This window comes from Hippopotamus amphibius, chromosome 3 (genome assembly GCF_030028045.1).
Source record: "Hippopotamus amphibius kiboko isolate mHipAmp2 chromosome 3, mHipAmp2.hap2, whole genome shotgun sequence".
Classification (NCBI taxonomy): domain Eukaryota; kingdom Metazoa; phylum Chordata; class Mammalia; order Artiodactyla; family Hippopotamidae; genus Hippopotamus; species Hippopotamus amphibius.
In genome coordinates, this window is record NC_080188.1 from 41,378,771 (window position 1) to 41,395,765 (window position 16,995).

The 16,995-nt window shown below is 36.3% G+C and overlaps 1 protein-coding gene across 1 annotated transcript; it reads right to left on the bottom strand.

The window, feature by feature from the left end:
- Positions 1-932: 932 nt before the first annotated feature.
- On the bottom strand, positions 933-16,526 carry LOC130850460 (transmembrane protease serine 11B-like protein). The gene is made up of 10 exons (XM_057730035.1): positions 16,434-16,526; positions 14,389-14,504; positions 9,121-9,239; positions 8,954-9,021; positions 6,496-6,656; positions 5,759-5,797; positions 5,064-5,238; positions 4,069-4,328; positions 3,042-3,184; positions 933-1,799 (listed from the first exon to the last, which is right to left on the bottom strand). The coding sequence occupies exons 1-10, from the start codon at positions 16,439-16,441 to the stop codon at positions 1,638-1,640; spliced, it is 1,251 nt and encodes a 416-aa protein (XP_057586018.1). The 5' UTR covers positions 16,442-16,526; the 3' UTR covers positions 933-1,637.
- Between the last annotated feature and the right edge of the window lie 469 nt (positions 16,527-16,995).

Genomic DNA, 16,995 nt, shown 5'->3' on the forward strand with positions numbered 1-16,995 from the left:
GTTGTTGCATTTTGTTTTTGTTTTTGACAGGACCCAATACTCTTTGAGAAAATGAGTGAACCAAAAAGTCCACATACTCTTAGAAACAAAGCCTCAGAGTATATCATAAGATCATCAAAGAGCAAACTAACAAGTCCAGCACACACATTATCAGACCTAAAGAGGCATGTGGATAACCTTGTGGCTGAGAATGAATGATTAAGGAAAAAAATATGTAGCTTAAAACTGAAAAGATAAGACTCCAAAAAAGATCCAGTAGAAAAGGAACTGGACCTAGATACTGGTTTTATAGAAAAATCAGTTACAAAACCTGCCACCATCAACTGAGGACACTGTCAAAAGCCTAATGAATAAAAATAAGGCCAAAGAAGGAGACAAGATGTAAAATCTGTGTGGTGACCAAGCCCAGGAAGTCCAGAAGCCATTCTGAGGTGCGTGGGACAGCAGCCTGCCCACCATGCAAGCCACCTTAGCCTGGGAGAGGAGGCACACCCAGGCTCTGCCTGTCACCTCTGTGCTTCCTGGAGATCCACTTCGTAGACCTGCAGCTGAAATTCATTCAGATTATGGGGGATCACCTGACTATACTCCACAGGCTGCGGAGCCTCAGCCCTGATGAACCTGGCCTGGCATCATTCTCAAGTATGACGAAGAGCCTCCAGCGCCCAGGGCCCTTTGCGGGCCCCACCCACTGCGTCCCTCTGGCCTGCCTGAGCCTCTCCCTCCAGCCTCGCGGTAGCTTTTTAAGCACCCTGGAGCCCTCTTCCAAGCTGTGGACCAAGTGGCAAGAATAACAGAGAAAGCGAAGAGAAAGGGCCATCTGTAAAAGACTCAAGAAAAAAAACAAAAAACAAACCAAAAAAAAAAAAGGAAAGAAAAGAAAGAAAAGAAGAAAGAAAATGGTCATATTGAACAAAGAGAGTCTGCTTTTAAATTGGTTTCAATTAAACAACATTTTCGTGGTTCATAGCTACTTCTTTTTGTATATGTTACAAATAAAGAATCTCCACCTAAATCTATATGACCACTGCAGGGTTAGTGTACCTGGTCTCTGTAAGTGAAAAATGTGTTGTTTTGGCTATTTTTGCTGATGGTGAAATTCTTAAACAATGATTTCAAGAGTTGATCAAGGCTCCACTGCAAATAGCAGACTATAAATTATGCCTAAATTCAGACCAGATTTAGTTCACAGCTACATCCCTTCCACAGAAGCTGGAAATGAAGGCAGATACCGCATGTTCCAGCCCAGCCCTCAGAGTGTATTTGTTCCAGTCTCTCACAGAGCTGCTTGCCAACATGCAATGGACAAGGGCATACTTTCACAATTCCAGAATGTCTGAATGACTAAAACCAAGCGTGTTATGCTGTGGTGAGATAAGCAGGATGTGGGTACATGAAATAGAAAACAAATAGTACATTTTTGATAGAAGCACTTTCTTTAACTAGGCTTTTCTCGACTAAACATGAGACTTTTTGTTTTGTCTGGTAGAGTCTGCTTAAAGTTCATAAATATTCTCTGAGGATCACAATTCTTTCAAAACAGCCATTATACACACTAATTTAAAATGCATGTTAAATAAGGCTTAGGAGTAACAAGCAAGAATGACCTAAGATGGTGGCTACAAGGTGCTTTTCTCTTAGATGCCAGTCTTGGAGGCAATCCAGTTGCGGTAGGAGGTCACTCGGGTGTAGACGCCTGGCTTATTGATTGCACCACAGTCTGCTCCCCAGCTCACAGTTCCAACAAGGTACCAAATATTTCGGGAATTGGGATGAACTAGTGGTCCTCCAGAGTCACCCTAAATAAAAGAATATTTATCATTATGAGAATTTACTTTCAGATACTTTACTTACACAAAGTGATAAACCCAGATGAAGTTTGTGGTTCATGTTTCATAGAGACCATAGGAAGGTGTATGATATAAATCCCTGCACCATGCTTAACCTCTGCTGTGACTGACTAGATTATATTCCCTGGGGCTTTTTGGGATAAACTTGAACTCTGAAGGCATGAACTGATAAGAGTTCTATGAGAAAGCTTTGGGAGACGTATATTACAAATATACGTGGAATACCAGGCTTAGCATCTGAGATATGTAACAAAACTGTAGCCATGAAGTGGCTAAGAAAGTAAAAGAAATAGGCTAGAAGTAATTTAAACATTTTCTGAGATTGAGACCTTATTGAAATATGGCTAAGAGTATGGACTGTGATGTTAGGCTACCTTGGTTTATATGCCAGCTCTCCCACGTGCAGGTTGTATGACCTTTTGCACATTACTTTACCCTCCTCTGCCTCAGTTTCCTCATCTATAAAATGAGAGTTGGGGCTTTCTAGGTGGCGCAGTGGTTAAGAATCCGCCTGCCAATGCAGGGGACATGGGTTCGAGCCCCACTCTAGGAAGATACCACATGCTGCAGAGCAAGTAAGCCCATGCACCACAACTATTGAGCCTGCACTCTAGAGCCCGTGAGCCACAACTATTGGGCCCCTGTGCCGCAACTACTGAAGCCCACGTGCCTAGAGCCTGTGCTCTGCAACAGAAGCCACCACAATGAGGAGCCCATGCACCACAATGAAATGTAGCCCCTACTCACCACAACTAGAGAAAGCCCATGTGCAGCAACAAAGACCCAACACAGCCAATAAATACATAAATATATATGTAAATAAATACAATAAATAAATAAATAATTTTTAAAAAACTGCATTTAAAAAATAAGTAAATAAAATAAAATGATAGTAATGATAGCACCTACATCACAAGGTCGTGATGAGAACTAAATGGATTAATATTTGTAAAGGACTTCAGTTAAGTGCCTGACTCAGAGTAAGTCCAACACGTGTTTGTTAAACACTTATAAACACATGTTTCATGTAGCGGAGAACTACTTTAGTTCCAGAGCACAGAGGGAGTTTGACAGGACTGTAAAAGAGTAAATCAATTGAAGCATAGGATTATTTTCATATTGATAATTTACATAAAATAATAGCAGTTACTTATATACTATATGCCCAGTATGAATGGTGTGCAGACTTACCTGGCATGCGTCAATATTTCCTTCCATGTACCCGGCACACAGCATTGTGTCTTCCACCATACCATTATATGCTTCCTTAGCATTACAAGTGTTTGTATCAATAATCTTCACAGGTGCTTTCTGAAGTAATACTGGGTATTTACCTAAAGGAAGTAAACATTATCAGTGATAGAGCTACTCTGTAACAGAGCAGGATGGAAAACTAGTTTTGTCCTCTCTGCATAAGACTTATATTTGACTCTTGCCTTTTCTTAGAATGAAAAAGCCCCTTTCCCTCATTCAAACCGAAGAAAAAGAAATTTTTAAAGAATAATTTGAAACATCTTTCTAATGCTGCCTTTCTATGTCCCTGTCTCTCTTCTTACATCTTTGTGGCAGAATCTTTTTCTTTGTCAGTTAAATAAATATTTAATATCTGTGAAGACAAGAAATTACAGAGATTGAGACTGAGATATTTATTTATCATATTCTGACTTTCTAGAATTGACAATAGTATACATATATTATATAACATATATATATAGACAATAATATTTCAGACTTTAATACCCCGTCTTTCAATAGTAGATAGAACAACTAGGCAGGAGATCAACAAGGATATGGAAGATTTGAGCAACACTGTAAACCAAACTAATATAACAGGTATCCACAGAACACTCCACTCAACAACAGCAGAACAAACATCCTTTTCAAGTGTGCATAGAATATTATCTAAAACAGATAACATACTGGGTCATGAAACAACTGCAGTACAGTCGTACCTAGGAGATGTTGTGGGCAGCAGAACCTTCTTAATTAGGTTCTCCAGGTTAAGGAGTTTCTAAAGGCAAATGGGCCTCTTTGGAATGTTCCAAACCAAGGCACTTCACAAAGTCATAACTTCATATGCACCGTTCCTTGAATGATTTCCTGGGAGTACTGGGCATCCTGACGTAAATGATTCCTTTCATTCTGTACCTAAATCAGTTTATTTTTCCTGTTGCTTTTATACCTTATATGTTAAATTTTCACTCAAAACTTGACTTACCATCATATGAAAGTGCTCCCCATCCTGTAACGACAACTCCTTCACCTGGTGGAAAAATCTGTGTGGCTTCAGGAAGACAAACCGCATGTATGTCGTTCTTAAATAAAACTTTTTCAGTAAGCACTATAACTGCAATATCATCATGATGTTCACCCTTGATGTAGTCTTCATGAATAATAATTTGTTGAATATAATGCTGCATATAGGGAGGACTTACTTTGGTGCCAAAGCTGACAGTATAGTTTCTTGGATCTTGTGTACTAAAGAAACAAAAATCATGTATTTTGCATTTATTTCAGAGTAATAGAAATAGAACCTACATCTATTATAGTCTCTTCATGACATTAATGACATTTCCTTGCTTTATAATCTATCAGTGATACAATCTGATTTTTTAATTCATTTTAAAAAATCTTGAGTCCCTACACCTACACTATATAAGGCAATTAGGATGTGGAAATTAAATAGTCCATGACTTCAAGAAATTTAAATCTAATGAAAGATGGGCATGAACACAGGCAGTTACAATTGCTTAAATGGTTGTGTATATAATTTTGGGGATCACAAAACAGGAGGACTTAAATCTGCATGCTCTAGGGAATGGAATATTTCTTAGGAAAAGTAGCATTTTTGATGAGACTATAGTGCTGAGTCATATTTGCCTAAAATTCAAGAACAGGAGACAGGCAGATGCAGAGCGGGAAGGCGGTATGAAGCAGGATGTGTCTTAGCAACTACAAGTAGTTTGGGATGTCTGGAGTATGAAGTGATGAGAGAGAAGAATCATGTGAGAAATAAAATGTCAGGAATGAATGACTTTCCCCATTCTTACTGATAAGGTATTGTAGGAAAGCCTTAGATTGGCTTATCACATAATTTTTTTTCAAACCAGGACACTTGAGAATGAAAAGGAATGATATTGGTGATTACACTGGGATAACAGGTGTAAACTGGAACCTCAGTCTCCCTAGCCTTGAGCAACATGATGAACTTACTTTTTAAAGCAGTGAGCTGCAGTTACCAGGTATCTTTCACTGATCAAAGATGCCCCACAGTAGTGTTGGCCGTTCTTTTTGAGACTTGCTTGCCAGGGCCACTCTCCTTCTTGAGCAGTGGAGCCCCCCTTGATTCTATCATATGTGGCTGACATCCTTGCTCGTCTCCCACAGCCTGTCAGAAAGAGTCAGTTTTATTCTGTTGAGAATAGGAAGATCCTGTTTACTTGAGTACAAAGCCAGCAGTGAGCTGAGTTATTCTTGTATGGTTCTATCTGACAATGGCTCTCACTGAAAGGAACAGAATGTAATCTGCACAGGAATCACAGCAGCCCCTGGGTCACCTCCCTACCCAGCATAGGATCTCCAAGTCACTTCAGCACTTGCAGAATATGAAAGCTGTGCAAGGCAGATAAAGACACATTTAAGCCCATGGGCTCCGCAACCAAATTCCCTGGTTTGAATTCTGGCCCCATCACTCACAAGCTGGATGAATTTGGGGAAATTATTTCACTTCTTTATGCTTCAGTTTCTCCATCTCTAAAATGGAATAATAATACCTATCTAGGATGGTTGTGAGGATTAAATGAGTTACATGTAAAGCAATTAGAACTGTGCCTGGCCAAGAGTAACAACTTTTGACTGATATGTTTTAGATCATCACATACATTTAATTAAAAAGTATCTGAACTTACGGTTGTTGATAATATTTTCAGCATTGGCCTTACTGATTTCTGAAATAGAAGAAAAAGCCCATAGTAAATTTACTGAGTAGCATTAGTTCACTGACCCTGGGGTCAGTGAAGTAAGATGGTAGGTCCAGAGAGAAATAGTTTTGAATTTCAGGATAAAATGTCAATAGAAAGGAGAAAATATTGGCTTATGTGAATTTTTCTTTTACTATATATGAATGTATGACATGGAAATACTACCTTCATAGTTCCACATGAGAGACTTCTTTTTATTTAATTAGAATTGCATTCTATACCATCTAAAGTGGAAAATTGCTAGTATCTTTCCTTTGAAAAACAGGAAGACCCCCAGGTGAACTTGCTTCCTGTCAATAAACAAAAATAACTTTTAAAAATTGACTTGTCTTATAATGGCTGATCTTATCCTGTTTCTGAAAGTTATAGGAGATCATGAAAAGAATACAAGAACACATCACTACCATAAGGATTGTTCAAAGTCTTACTATTTGCTTCAGAATAAAGAGCAGCTTTTTCCCTAGAGAACTAAATTTAAGGTGGGGCATTATTATGATTTAAATGTGTTTTTAATAATGAAGTATACAAATTATTGCTCTGACATAAAACAGTGACTTATTCATTAAAAGAAATAATGAGGATCAGCTTTGTGCCTGGTGCTTGTGATATATGTTAGGGATAAAAAGATAAAAGTTACGCTACTTCCGTCTAATACGTAAGCTTACCCTTGAGTGTAAGAAAATCAGGATCTGTAATCAAGGATCCTGAGTGGTTCCTCAGCATTTGACGTAAGATGCTTTCAATTCTTCTTCTTGGGTTTTCCTTCATTGATCTGGGAGCCTTGAATACCAGCCATATATGTGCTGTCACACTGTTGTCATCAGGACTAAAAACACGATAGAGGTTTCATGTGTTGCTAAAAAGCAGCTTTTTTATCTTTTTTTCCTTGATCTTTCATATCTTTATTTCTTCTGCTCTTTTGTGGGTTTGTGTAGGTTAATCACAGGATCATCCATCTGCCTACATTTGCTTAATGACAGTATGATATAGCTGTTTAGTTTAGAGAATAAGTGGTTCTACACATCTTAAAAACTAGGAAAGGCCTGAGGCACAGGGTAGAAGTATCATGTAAAAGCTGGGATCATTTATTCATATATCCATCAATCATTTATTGAGTAACTGCTACAGACAAGAGACTGGGCTAGGTGCTGTTAGGTGATGCAAGGGTGGCTGTAACATCGTTCCTACTCTCAAGAAGTTTTCAGATTTCTAAGAGAGACGACCTGTACACAAATGACTGTAATAGATGAGGCAAGCCATAAGATGTTTATCTTACCTGCAAATAGAGGAACGACAAGTCATAGTTTACTTAAAGGGTCAGAGAAATTTTCATGGAAGAGGTGACATACACACTGTACCTTAAAATATTTGTATTACTAATTCTCATCAAGCAAAAATTGGTATCAGGCAGAGCAAAGAAGGAAAAGTACTCCAGGATAACTGGATAGCAATAATATTAATTAGCATTTATTGGGGATCTGCTGTGTTCCAGGTACTATGTTTATCACATTTATTATCACACTTAGTCTCCACAACAACCCTGCTGCTTAGGTGTCATTATCTTAGTTTTATAGACAAGGAAAAATTGAGGTTTTGAGAGGCTACCTAATGGGCTGAAGATTACACAGCTACTAAACTAAGATCCAGATACAGTACAATTGGTTCTCTAACCAGGCTCTTAATACTATGCACTCTGTCTCTCTATGCCCAGTCAGCCGGTGACAACAGTGTCTAGGAGGCTGGGCTTAGCCAGAGGAGGATTTTAATGCTAGCCAAAGGGTAGCAGTAAAGAGAAGTTGTTGAACAACACCATGCTTGAGGAAGATTAACCTGACTGTAGTGTTCAGGGCAGATTTGGCTGGTATTGGAAAACGGGTGTGCAGCTCAAGAGGCTGGCTAATGGCCATGTAGGAATTGTCAAGCAGCTCTGAGGCTAGTGTTTGATGTGGCATTATTATGCTTTAGATCTTTCCAATGGATGAGATTACCTTTGGGCATATAAATCAATAACCATTCTCAGGTAGCACTCAGCTCATACAAGTTTAATTATTGTAGCAAGGTGTGTCAAAATGAAAACCTCTGCCTTGTAGCCTCTCCATCATTTCCAGTGGGACTACACTTCCTATAGATACCCGAAATTACGTACATGGGAAAACAAAGCAGAAGCTTTCAGGTGGTTGCAGTCATCTTTCAGAGATACCCTTTAGTTTTAGCCTTCCATTTGTTTCCACTACTAAAATTGACTCCCAAGATTAATTCTAGTTGAGATCTTGATCCATTCTGCAATTTCAGGAGTCCCCATGAGTTCCAAGAGCAGGGAAAGAAGGGCAGACACAGTCTGGTGGCATTGATGAAGGTAAAAGCAATAACTGCCTTTATTGGAAATATGTTTATTTGCAAATATTTCCACATGCATTATCTTCTCTGATCTTGAGTACATTTTTATGAGGAAGGCAGTGTGTTATTATCAATTTTTCATAGACAGGGAAGCAGAGTCAAAGTGATATAGTGACTTGCCCAAGACTCTAGGGCTACTAAGTGGCAAAGCCTGGATCAGGTTGTCTAACTCCTATTCCAGGGCTCTGTCAGCTAGTCCGTAGTACTGCAAACCCACATGCAGAGAACACAGCGTAGCTATTTTACTTCTTGTTATGGCCGCTAGAAGGATTTCCTTGGCATCAAAGTCTGGTGTAGATATGTTCTTTTCTACCCTAAAAAAACTGTAGAGCAGTTCCCCAAGGTGTTTAGTTAACTTGCAAGTAGAAAGACATGAAAAAGCAGGGTATGTTATAGCTAAAGAAAAATGTTAGACTGTCAAATATTGGTTTAAGAGATGATCTAGTATTTGCTGAACATAAAAACTATAAAAACTGGAGAGATGAGTCATCTTAATTTAAGGAATAATCTATTCTCAGTGGAGCTAATTAACTCAACTAAATAGATCAAACTTTGCTTTAGTTTTACACTGAACAATTAGCTGGACATTTAGCTTAGGATAAGGCTGTTTACCAGTAACTTACTGGCTAATGACTGTAATATATCAGCAGACATTTTTTATAGTAGTATTTGAAAGCTAATGGTATGTGTGATAGGTTGATATCTTTTCTGTTTTTAGTTACTTACACCAGTGTGATGACTTGAGAATTGATGTATTGTCTGTAAATACTAGAACTTTGAAATGCATCAGCCACCTGTTAAAGAGAACATAGAATCAAACATCAAATTCCAGTAATATGTTTATGTTTTAGAGAATTAACAATGAGCTAAATATAAGAAAAATACTAATTTACCTTAGTCTCGAGAATTTTGCTAAGATTGTTATTTTCTGGTGATGTCTCCCTCTCATAATTTCTATTATATGGGATTTCCAGCACTTTAAAGCTACCTTTGTAATAGTAGGTCTTGTTTTCTGTGAGATAAAGAAATGATCCAATAATTATTTAAGTGAAATGGATTTCAAATCTAGATATATATTACATAATAATACCAACTAGTAAACATTATGCTCATATTAGATATTGATAAACCCTGTGAATCTTTCTGGCACAGTTGATTAGATAACCTCAGCATTGTGGAAAGTATTTATAAGACCAATAATAGAGCAGATATATATCAGACAAAGATCAGAAAGAAGAGTAACATCCTGATTGGGACAGACAGGACATACTATAAATGATATTTTTGTCTAGAATAATCAACTGTCAAACTATAAATAAAAATAGTTACCATTTATTAAGTATCTACTGTGTGAAGATACGTTATAAAAATCATATGAAGAATACCCATTTTTCAAGAGAAATGTGGTCTCAGAGATATTCAGTAATTTACCTAGTATCATTCAGCTAGTAAAAAGAGCCAAGAGGGGATAGGGAAAGTGGGAAGGAGTCGCAGGAGGGAGGGGATATGGAGATATATATATAAATGCAGCTGCTTCACTTTTTGTTGTACAGCAAAAACTGGCACAACAGTGTAAAGCAATTATATTCCAATAAAGAGCTTAAAAAAAAAAAGCCAAGGATCATACTTGATCTGACTCTGAAGCTTACATCTAATCCATTACATTTCCTTCCTAAATTTTCATAGATACTATTTGATATATAGTACATCTTACCCCTAATATATGATAGACATTAAGCATCTAGAAATATGCTAGATACCGTATAGTAGTGCCTTGCATATAGTAAGCACTAAATAAATGTTAATATTATTTTGCAATATGATCATTGCCTTTAAAGACCGTCTTGTGGAAGAAACAGGCTCAATATGGATAAAATCATTACATGATTTACTAATTACATGAGGTACTAATAAGGATGCGATTAAATGATAAAGTTAATTGTTCAACTACAAGTTCTATATGAATACAGAAAGGGAGGCACCATAATTAAAATAAAATATGATTTATCATTATAAATGTGGTAGAAATATTTTACAATGAGAAAGGTGTTGGGAAAAGAAGTTGGAAACTTCTTTTAAAATGCTGAAAATGTGTAGTTTATAAATAATAATTTGTGAATGAGCATTGTTAATTGCTGTTAGCTTGTCTGTAGTTCATGGGTAATTTACCAAGGAGATCAGGCTTTGTAACAGTAGTGTACTGGGTTTTACCATAAGTAGCGAAAGATAGACCTTGCAACCATTCAACTTTATTTTTCATAATTCATTGTTCACAATGCATCCTTCAGTTCTCTATTTACATTTCTAAATATTTCTACTTATTACAATAATTAGTCAGCCATGACTATTCCTCAGTATAAATTAATAAATTGGCAAGATACAAACTGATTTTATTGCAACAGCATGGAGCACTTTCCCAGAGCCAGTGAATAAACTGAACATTTAATGTCTAAGACATTTAAAGCTAAGAAACTATACACTAGAACAAGGAAATCAATTCTTAAGTATTCTATTCTTAATTCAATTCTATGCTACAAGCCTAATAAGCCACTGAGATTGCTCGGTATGCTGAGATCACTGTCAATATACCCATTGTACTCTGTTGGTATGTGATGAGATGAAAATAACCCCTTAGGGATCAAAAATCTATAAGGCATACTAGCACCTTATGGTTAACATTCTCAAGTCTGTAAGTAGTCCAAATGTAAATGCAAATTGCGAAAGATAGATATGGGGCAGAAAGAACTGTTTTACAACCTTTTTATGACTTGATTACTTACAACTTATTTCTGTAAAGAAAACCTACAATTTACACACACATGTTTTTTATGGTTTAGGTTTTGTTTTGTGTTTGTTTGTTTGTATTTTTTGTACTGAGTGCTTAGAGTTTAAGAGAACACTCTATTTAAAGCTGACAGAGTAAAAGCACTTCTTTTACATTCTCCTTCCTCTAAGCCCAGAAAAAGACCAAAAAACAAGGGAAGGCTTAATTCAAAGAACTGTAAATAGTTGCAACAATCAGATCCCAGTGTCTTATCCAACCATCAAGGTTTTTAGATTAGGAAACTTAAAGCATGTGCACCATTCTAAAAATTTATATGCTGAACTTTCCTGCCACCCCCAATTTTTCCCCCAGTGCAGAATATACCCATGCAAAACAGAGATTTTTCTACATCTAGGAATTGCGAACAGTTCAATAGAAAATACCTAAATATACCGAAAACTTGGGTTCTCTCAACGAAACAACCTAAATAGTACAGCCTGTAGTTAAAGCTGTTATCAACAGACACCTCTTTCATAGAGAGCTTCAGTTAGCAATTTAATCCCCAATCTTAAATATTAGCAGACACTAAGCTGAAATATCAACATATATTTGAGACAAGTATCTAATATGAAATACTGCCAAAATAAGAGAAAATCTTAGAGGAAAGAGACTAAAAATTAAAACAAATTATTATATTCAGAGAAGATTCGGGAAGAATAAAATCAAGATATTATGTAAAAGGAATATCTAGATAATAAGAAAGATAGTGATTATATATACAACTGCAGAAATAAAGAACTCAGTAGAAGGATTGGAAAATAAACTTGAGAAAATGACCATGAAAGTGATTTTTAAAAATACTAAGGAATGGAAAATAGAAAGAAAAAGATAAGAAAATTAGAGATCACATTTAGGAGGCCAAATATCCAATTACAGGAATTTCAGAAAGAGAGTAAAAAGGATAGAAAATCATCAAAGAAATTGTCTAAGAAAGTTTTCAGGAACCAAAGTTTATGAGTTTCTAGATTGAAAGGACCCACTAAATTCCAACACAATGAAAAAAAGTAAGATCTAGATTATACTAAATTTCCGTGAAATTTCAAAATACTGGGGACAAAGAAAAAAATCCAATAAGGTTTCAGAAGGTGGGGGTGTAGAAGAGGTTTCATTCAAAAGCTTCAGAATCAAACTGTCATCAGAATTCTTGACAGAAACTATAAAAGAAAGACTATAAAGTGTTATCTTCAAAATTCAGAGGGAAAAAAAAATTTCAACCTAGAATTCTATACTATTAATTAAGGTTAAGATTAGATTAAGATATTTCAGACAGCTGAGCTGTCAAAAATGTAAACTTCCCTGAAACCTTCTGGAACATACACTCTACCACAACTGAGTGAATAAAATAATAAAAAAGGAAATACAGAATCCAGGAATTAGGGGATTAAACCCAATAGACAGTTGAAAGCAATTCCCAGGATGTTGCTGAAGGGAAATCCCAAATCAACAGCTATGCAGCCAGGGTGTGAATGAGTATGAAATCCACAGTAGAAAGTGAATAGATAATACCAATAACTGAAAAATTCGGGTACAGCAATATTAAGAATCAACATAAAGAGTTGAAAGTGGTTGCCTCTGAGAAATGGGAAATAAGGGTAGTGGAGGAGAAGCTGCATTTTTCATAAAAAGCTGTGACAATCTGACTCTTTAAACTATGAATATATGTAGCTTAGGAGGAAAAAAAAATCCGTGCATGGCAAAGTCATCACAAAAGGATTAATGGTGAGCATATGAGTATGAATATTTGAATATGAATATACATATTCTTCAAAACTAAACAACTGTAGTCATTATGATTACAAACCAAAATGAAATGGTATACATGTTGATGATGTAAAAATAATAATATGGTAACAAACTACTGGGAAGTGTGAGAGAAAATTGAGAAGTATAAGTTTGCCTACTTTTTAATTTTTCATAGCAGGATATAAATGACATAATGTCTAAAGTTAAAACATATAATTTATTTTAAGCTCCTTATTGGAATAAAGTTCCTTTACACTCTGTACCAGCTTATGAGGTGTGCCAAAGTGAATCAGCTGTATTTATACACATATCCCCATATCCCCTCCCTCCTGCGACTCCCTCCCACCCTCCCTGTCCTGGCCCTCTAAGGCATCACCCATCATCGAGTTGATCTCCCTTTCTTATACAGCAACTTCCCACTAGCTATCTATTTTACAGTTGGTAGTGTAAATATGTCTATGCTACTCTCTCACTTCGTCCCAGCTTCCCCTTCACCGCCCCCCCAACCCCGTGTCCTCCAGTCCATTCTCTGCATCTGCATCCTTATTCTTGCCCTGTCACTGGGTTCATCAGTAACATTTTTTTTAGATTCCGTATATACGAGTTAGCATACAATATTTGTTTTTCTCTTTCTGGCTTACTTCACTCTGTATGACAGACTCTAGGTCTATCCACCTCATTACATATAGCTCCATTTCAATCCTTTTCATGGCTGAGTAATATTCCATTGTATATATGTGCCACATCTTCTTTATCCATTCATCTGTTGATGGGCATTTAGGTTGCTTCCATATCCTGGCTATTGTAAATAGTACTGCAATGAACGTTGTGGTACATGTTTCTTTTGGGATTATGGTTTTCTCAGGGTATATGCCCAATAGTGGCATTACTGGATCCTATGTAGTTCTATTTTTAGTTTTTTAAGGAACCTCCAAACTGTTTTCCATAGTGGCTGTACCAACTTACATTCCCACCAACAGTGCAGGAGAGTTCCCTTTTCTCCACACCCACTCCAACGTTTATTGTTTCTAGATTTTTTGAGGATGGCCATTCTAACTGGTGTGAGGTGATACTTCATTGTGGCTTTGACTTGCATTTCTCTGATGATTAGTGATGTTGAGCATCTTTTCATGTAAAACACATGATTTTTTAAAATGACTCTGATTTCCCTCATGTTTTTCAATGTCTTTTTTAAAATCTATGTTAAGAAGACTTTTTATTATTAATATCTTTGCTATGAAGAAATTTAATATTCTTTGGTTTCTCTTCATCACATACAACAAGTGTAATATTTTAATTATAAAGTAACACATCTGATACCATCTTGGTAGATTACTTTTTCTGCCTGTCTACCAGTTATCTATCTATACATTCATGTCTTTATATAGCACACATTCTTTCACCTGTGTATATTCAAAAAGATGTCTGTAATATGCTGTTTGTCAAATGTTAACAATTCTTATTTCTGGGATCTTGGGTCATTAATGGCCATTTTCAAAGGAGATTATTTGTTGTTTGCAATTGTTTCTTTGTCTTGTAGAAATAGAAATGAAGATTACAAGTTGAAATAAATAAAAATGTGTTCTTTACCAACCTACTGCCAGAAAATGAACCAGGAGACCAATAGCTATTCCCAGGATTGCCAACACTCCAAACACAATGAGGGCAATCACCCATAGTGGCAAAGATGTCCGAGAAGCTGTGACTGGTCTGCAAGGAAAGAATATGAAAAAGAAAGATATATTAGAAAAGCCACGGTCATTCCAAATCTTTATTTCTTTCCTCTTGCTCACCCCCAGAAGTTCCACAATCTATGCACAGTGGTAGCAAAAGACATTTGAAGACAGAAAAGAAGGAGGGAAGGAAGGATGGGAGGAAGGAAGTCAAGCCTATGAGCTTACCTTAAAGCTTATGACTGAACCTCTCTGGATCTGTGCTATGAAATTATTTTTCAGGGTTATGATGCTTGGTGCTGAGTCATCTATACTTAAAATCTAGCTCCCTCCCATTATCAATGGGTAGTGAAAAAGTCAGTATCAATAAGTGAAGACTTTGCCAGGTAGGGGTAGAGAGGAGGAGAGGAGAAAAAAGTGTCTTAGAAGTTATTGATGCCTAAGGTTATCGTAATTTTTAAAACTATGATCATGATCCTATATTATTTATTATGTCCTTATTGTATAAAAAGAACACACACAGATACGAAGTGCTATATTGGGTCAGAGCAGAGTCCATCTCAGCTGGCCATGAACTTTCAATGCTACCTTGGCAAGGATCTAAAACAGCTTTCTTCTCAGATTTTTCCCATCCCATTTCTATAGGACTAATCCTACCAAAAAAAAAAAATTGAAGTTGATAAAATATGGTTTTGAAGTCTTTACTTCCACTTCTAGTGTTTCCTTTCTTCCTCTCGGCTGTTCATCATTCAGACACTTATGTGCAACCACAAGATTAACTAAGATCTCATCAAATGCACCTGCAGAATCAACCATGTTTCCAAATCTCTCCAAGCTCTCCTGGGCAATCAGCTTAATGCCTTACTCTGAGAAGCTACTCGCTGAATTATGTCGTCAACCTATCCTGTCTAACTAGGAGTGCTTAGAAACAGGCAAAACAAAACAATCTTTCTGTTTCTTCTCCACTTTTAAGTGTGTGTGATCACCCTTTCCTTTACTGATGGACCAAAGATGTGACTAATAAGGAAATATCAGGGTTGCAAATAATATAACATCTTTAATAAAAAAGAAATCATGCAACAATATTTACTTTAGTTCAATAAAAAATATTCTTAGTATATTCTATCACAGTGAGTGTGCTCTTTATAATCATATTTTTACATAGATTTATTTTTATTTTGTATTGGAGCATAGTTGATTAACAACGTGTTAGAGTGCACATTTTAGAGGAATATTTCTGTAAGGTATGAGTTTATATTTCAGTTATTGGAACATTAAATATTTTAAATTAGGTTCAGTTAATTTTGCTATATTGCATACACTGTGATGAAAACTCCTTATGAGCTGAGAGCATGTCTTTAAAAGGTTGGCATTAATAATCATTATTCATGTAACATAATGATAATCTAGTAAGATACTTTAAAAGTAATAACACATCTATACATAGTTATGCTATTCTAGTTCATGAACATTTTACAGATAAAATACATGGCTTTATATATTATATAGAGAACACATGAATCAATGGTACTATGAGATTCAAGGCAACATTCATGAAAGCACTTTAGAAAGCACAAGATATTAAACATAAATGAGGGAGTCATAATCATCATCACCACCAGTAACAATTTACCATTTGCTTTAAGAGAGAAAAATATTCTCTCTCTGCTTCCTTCTCACCACGTTAAAACAGTCACACATTAATATTATTTTTCATTCACAAGATGTTAAGCTGCATGTTAGCTTTCTGAAGCACTCCCCCAAATCACTAAATAAACTATAGATCCCAGATACAAATGCATGTATGTGATAGAGTTGTCTCCAGGCAAGAAATGCAAACTGCTGTGGAAAAATTACATTCCCCTCCAATTCAGTTGTTTTACCGCAACCATTTGGTGGGAGTCATAGTGGGGAAAGTGTTAATTCTATTTACGTCAGAATTTTAGGCAAGCAAATCTGCACTTACCTGTACATAATGTGCTGATAAAATGGCTGTTGATGTTAATAATGATAAAGGAAACTTCTGCACTTCTTTTGTCCTGATCAGTGGTTCTCAGGTAAATGTACTAACCACAATGAATCTGGGGATTTTAAGGGCTGGGTGCAATAGCAGAAAGCACTTGAAAGGAAACTTGTTTAACAAGTGTTGATGACAGCTGTGGATATGTGGTTCAAAGGATGAAATGAAAATTCTCTTTGAGTTGGATACTTAGAAGAAGACAGTAGGCATAACTTGGATTGGTCGCCTGACAGGTCCACCCAAGAAATATTACCACAGATTGGTGAACCAGTGTTCTGACTCAGATTCCATCCATTTGTTTCATGATACAGCGCTCCGCCAGCTCCTCCCTGGTGAAACCAACTGTATTCACCAAAACAGTCTCTGACAAATGACTTACATATACATTGTTTTTTTTGTTGTTGTTGATGCAATAATTCTGCTACAGCATTACTCATTTGAAATGTGCTTAATCTAAAAATTCTCCTTGGGACTCTCTGCATACTTTTGAAGGAATGGATTCGCTGAT

Excerpts from the sequence above, each read along its gene's own strand:
- LOC130850460 (XM_057730035.1), bottom strand. Across the intron at positions 9,240-14,388 it reads GGTTCATTTTCTGGCAGTAG|AAAACAAGACCTACTATTAC; the intron begins GTTGGTAAAGAA and ends TTTATCTCACAG. Across the intron at positions 9,022-9,120 it reads GCAAAATTCTCGAGACTAAG|GTGGCTGATGCATTTCAAAG; the intron begins GTAAATTAGTAT and ends TCTCTTTAACAG.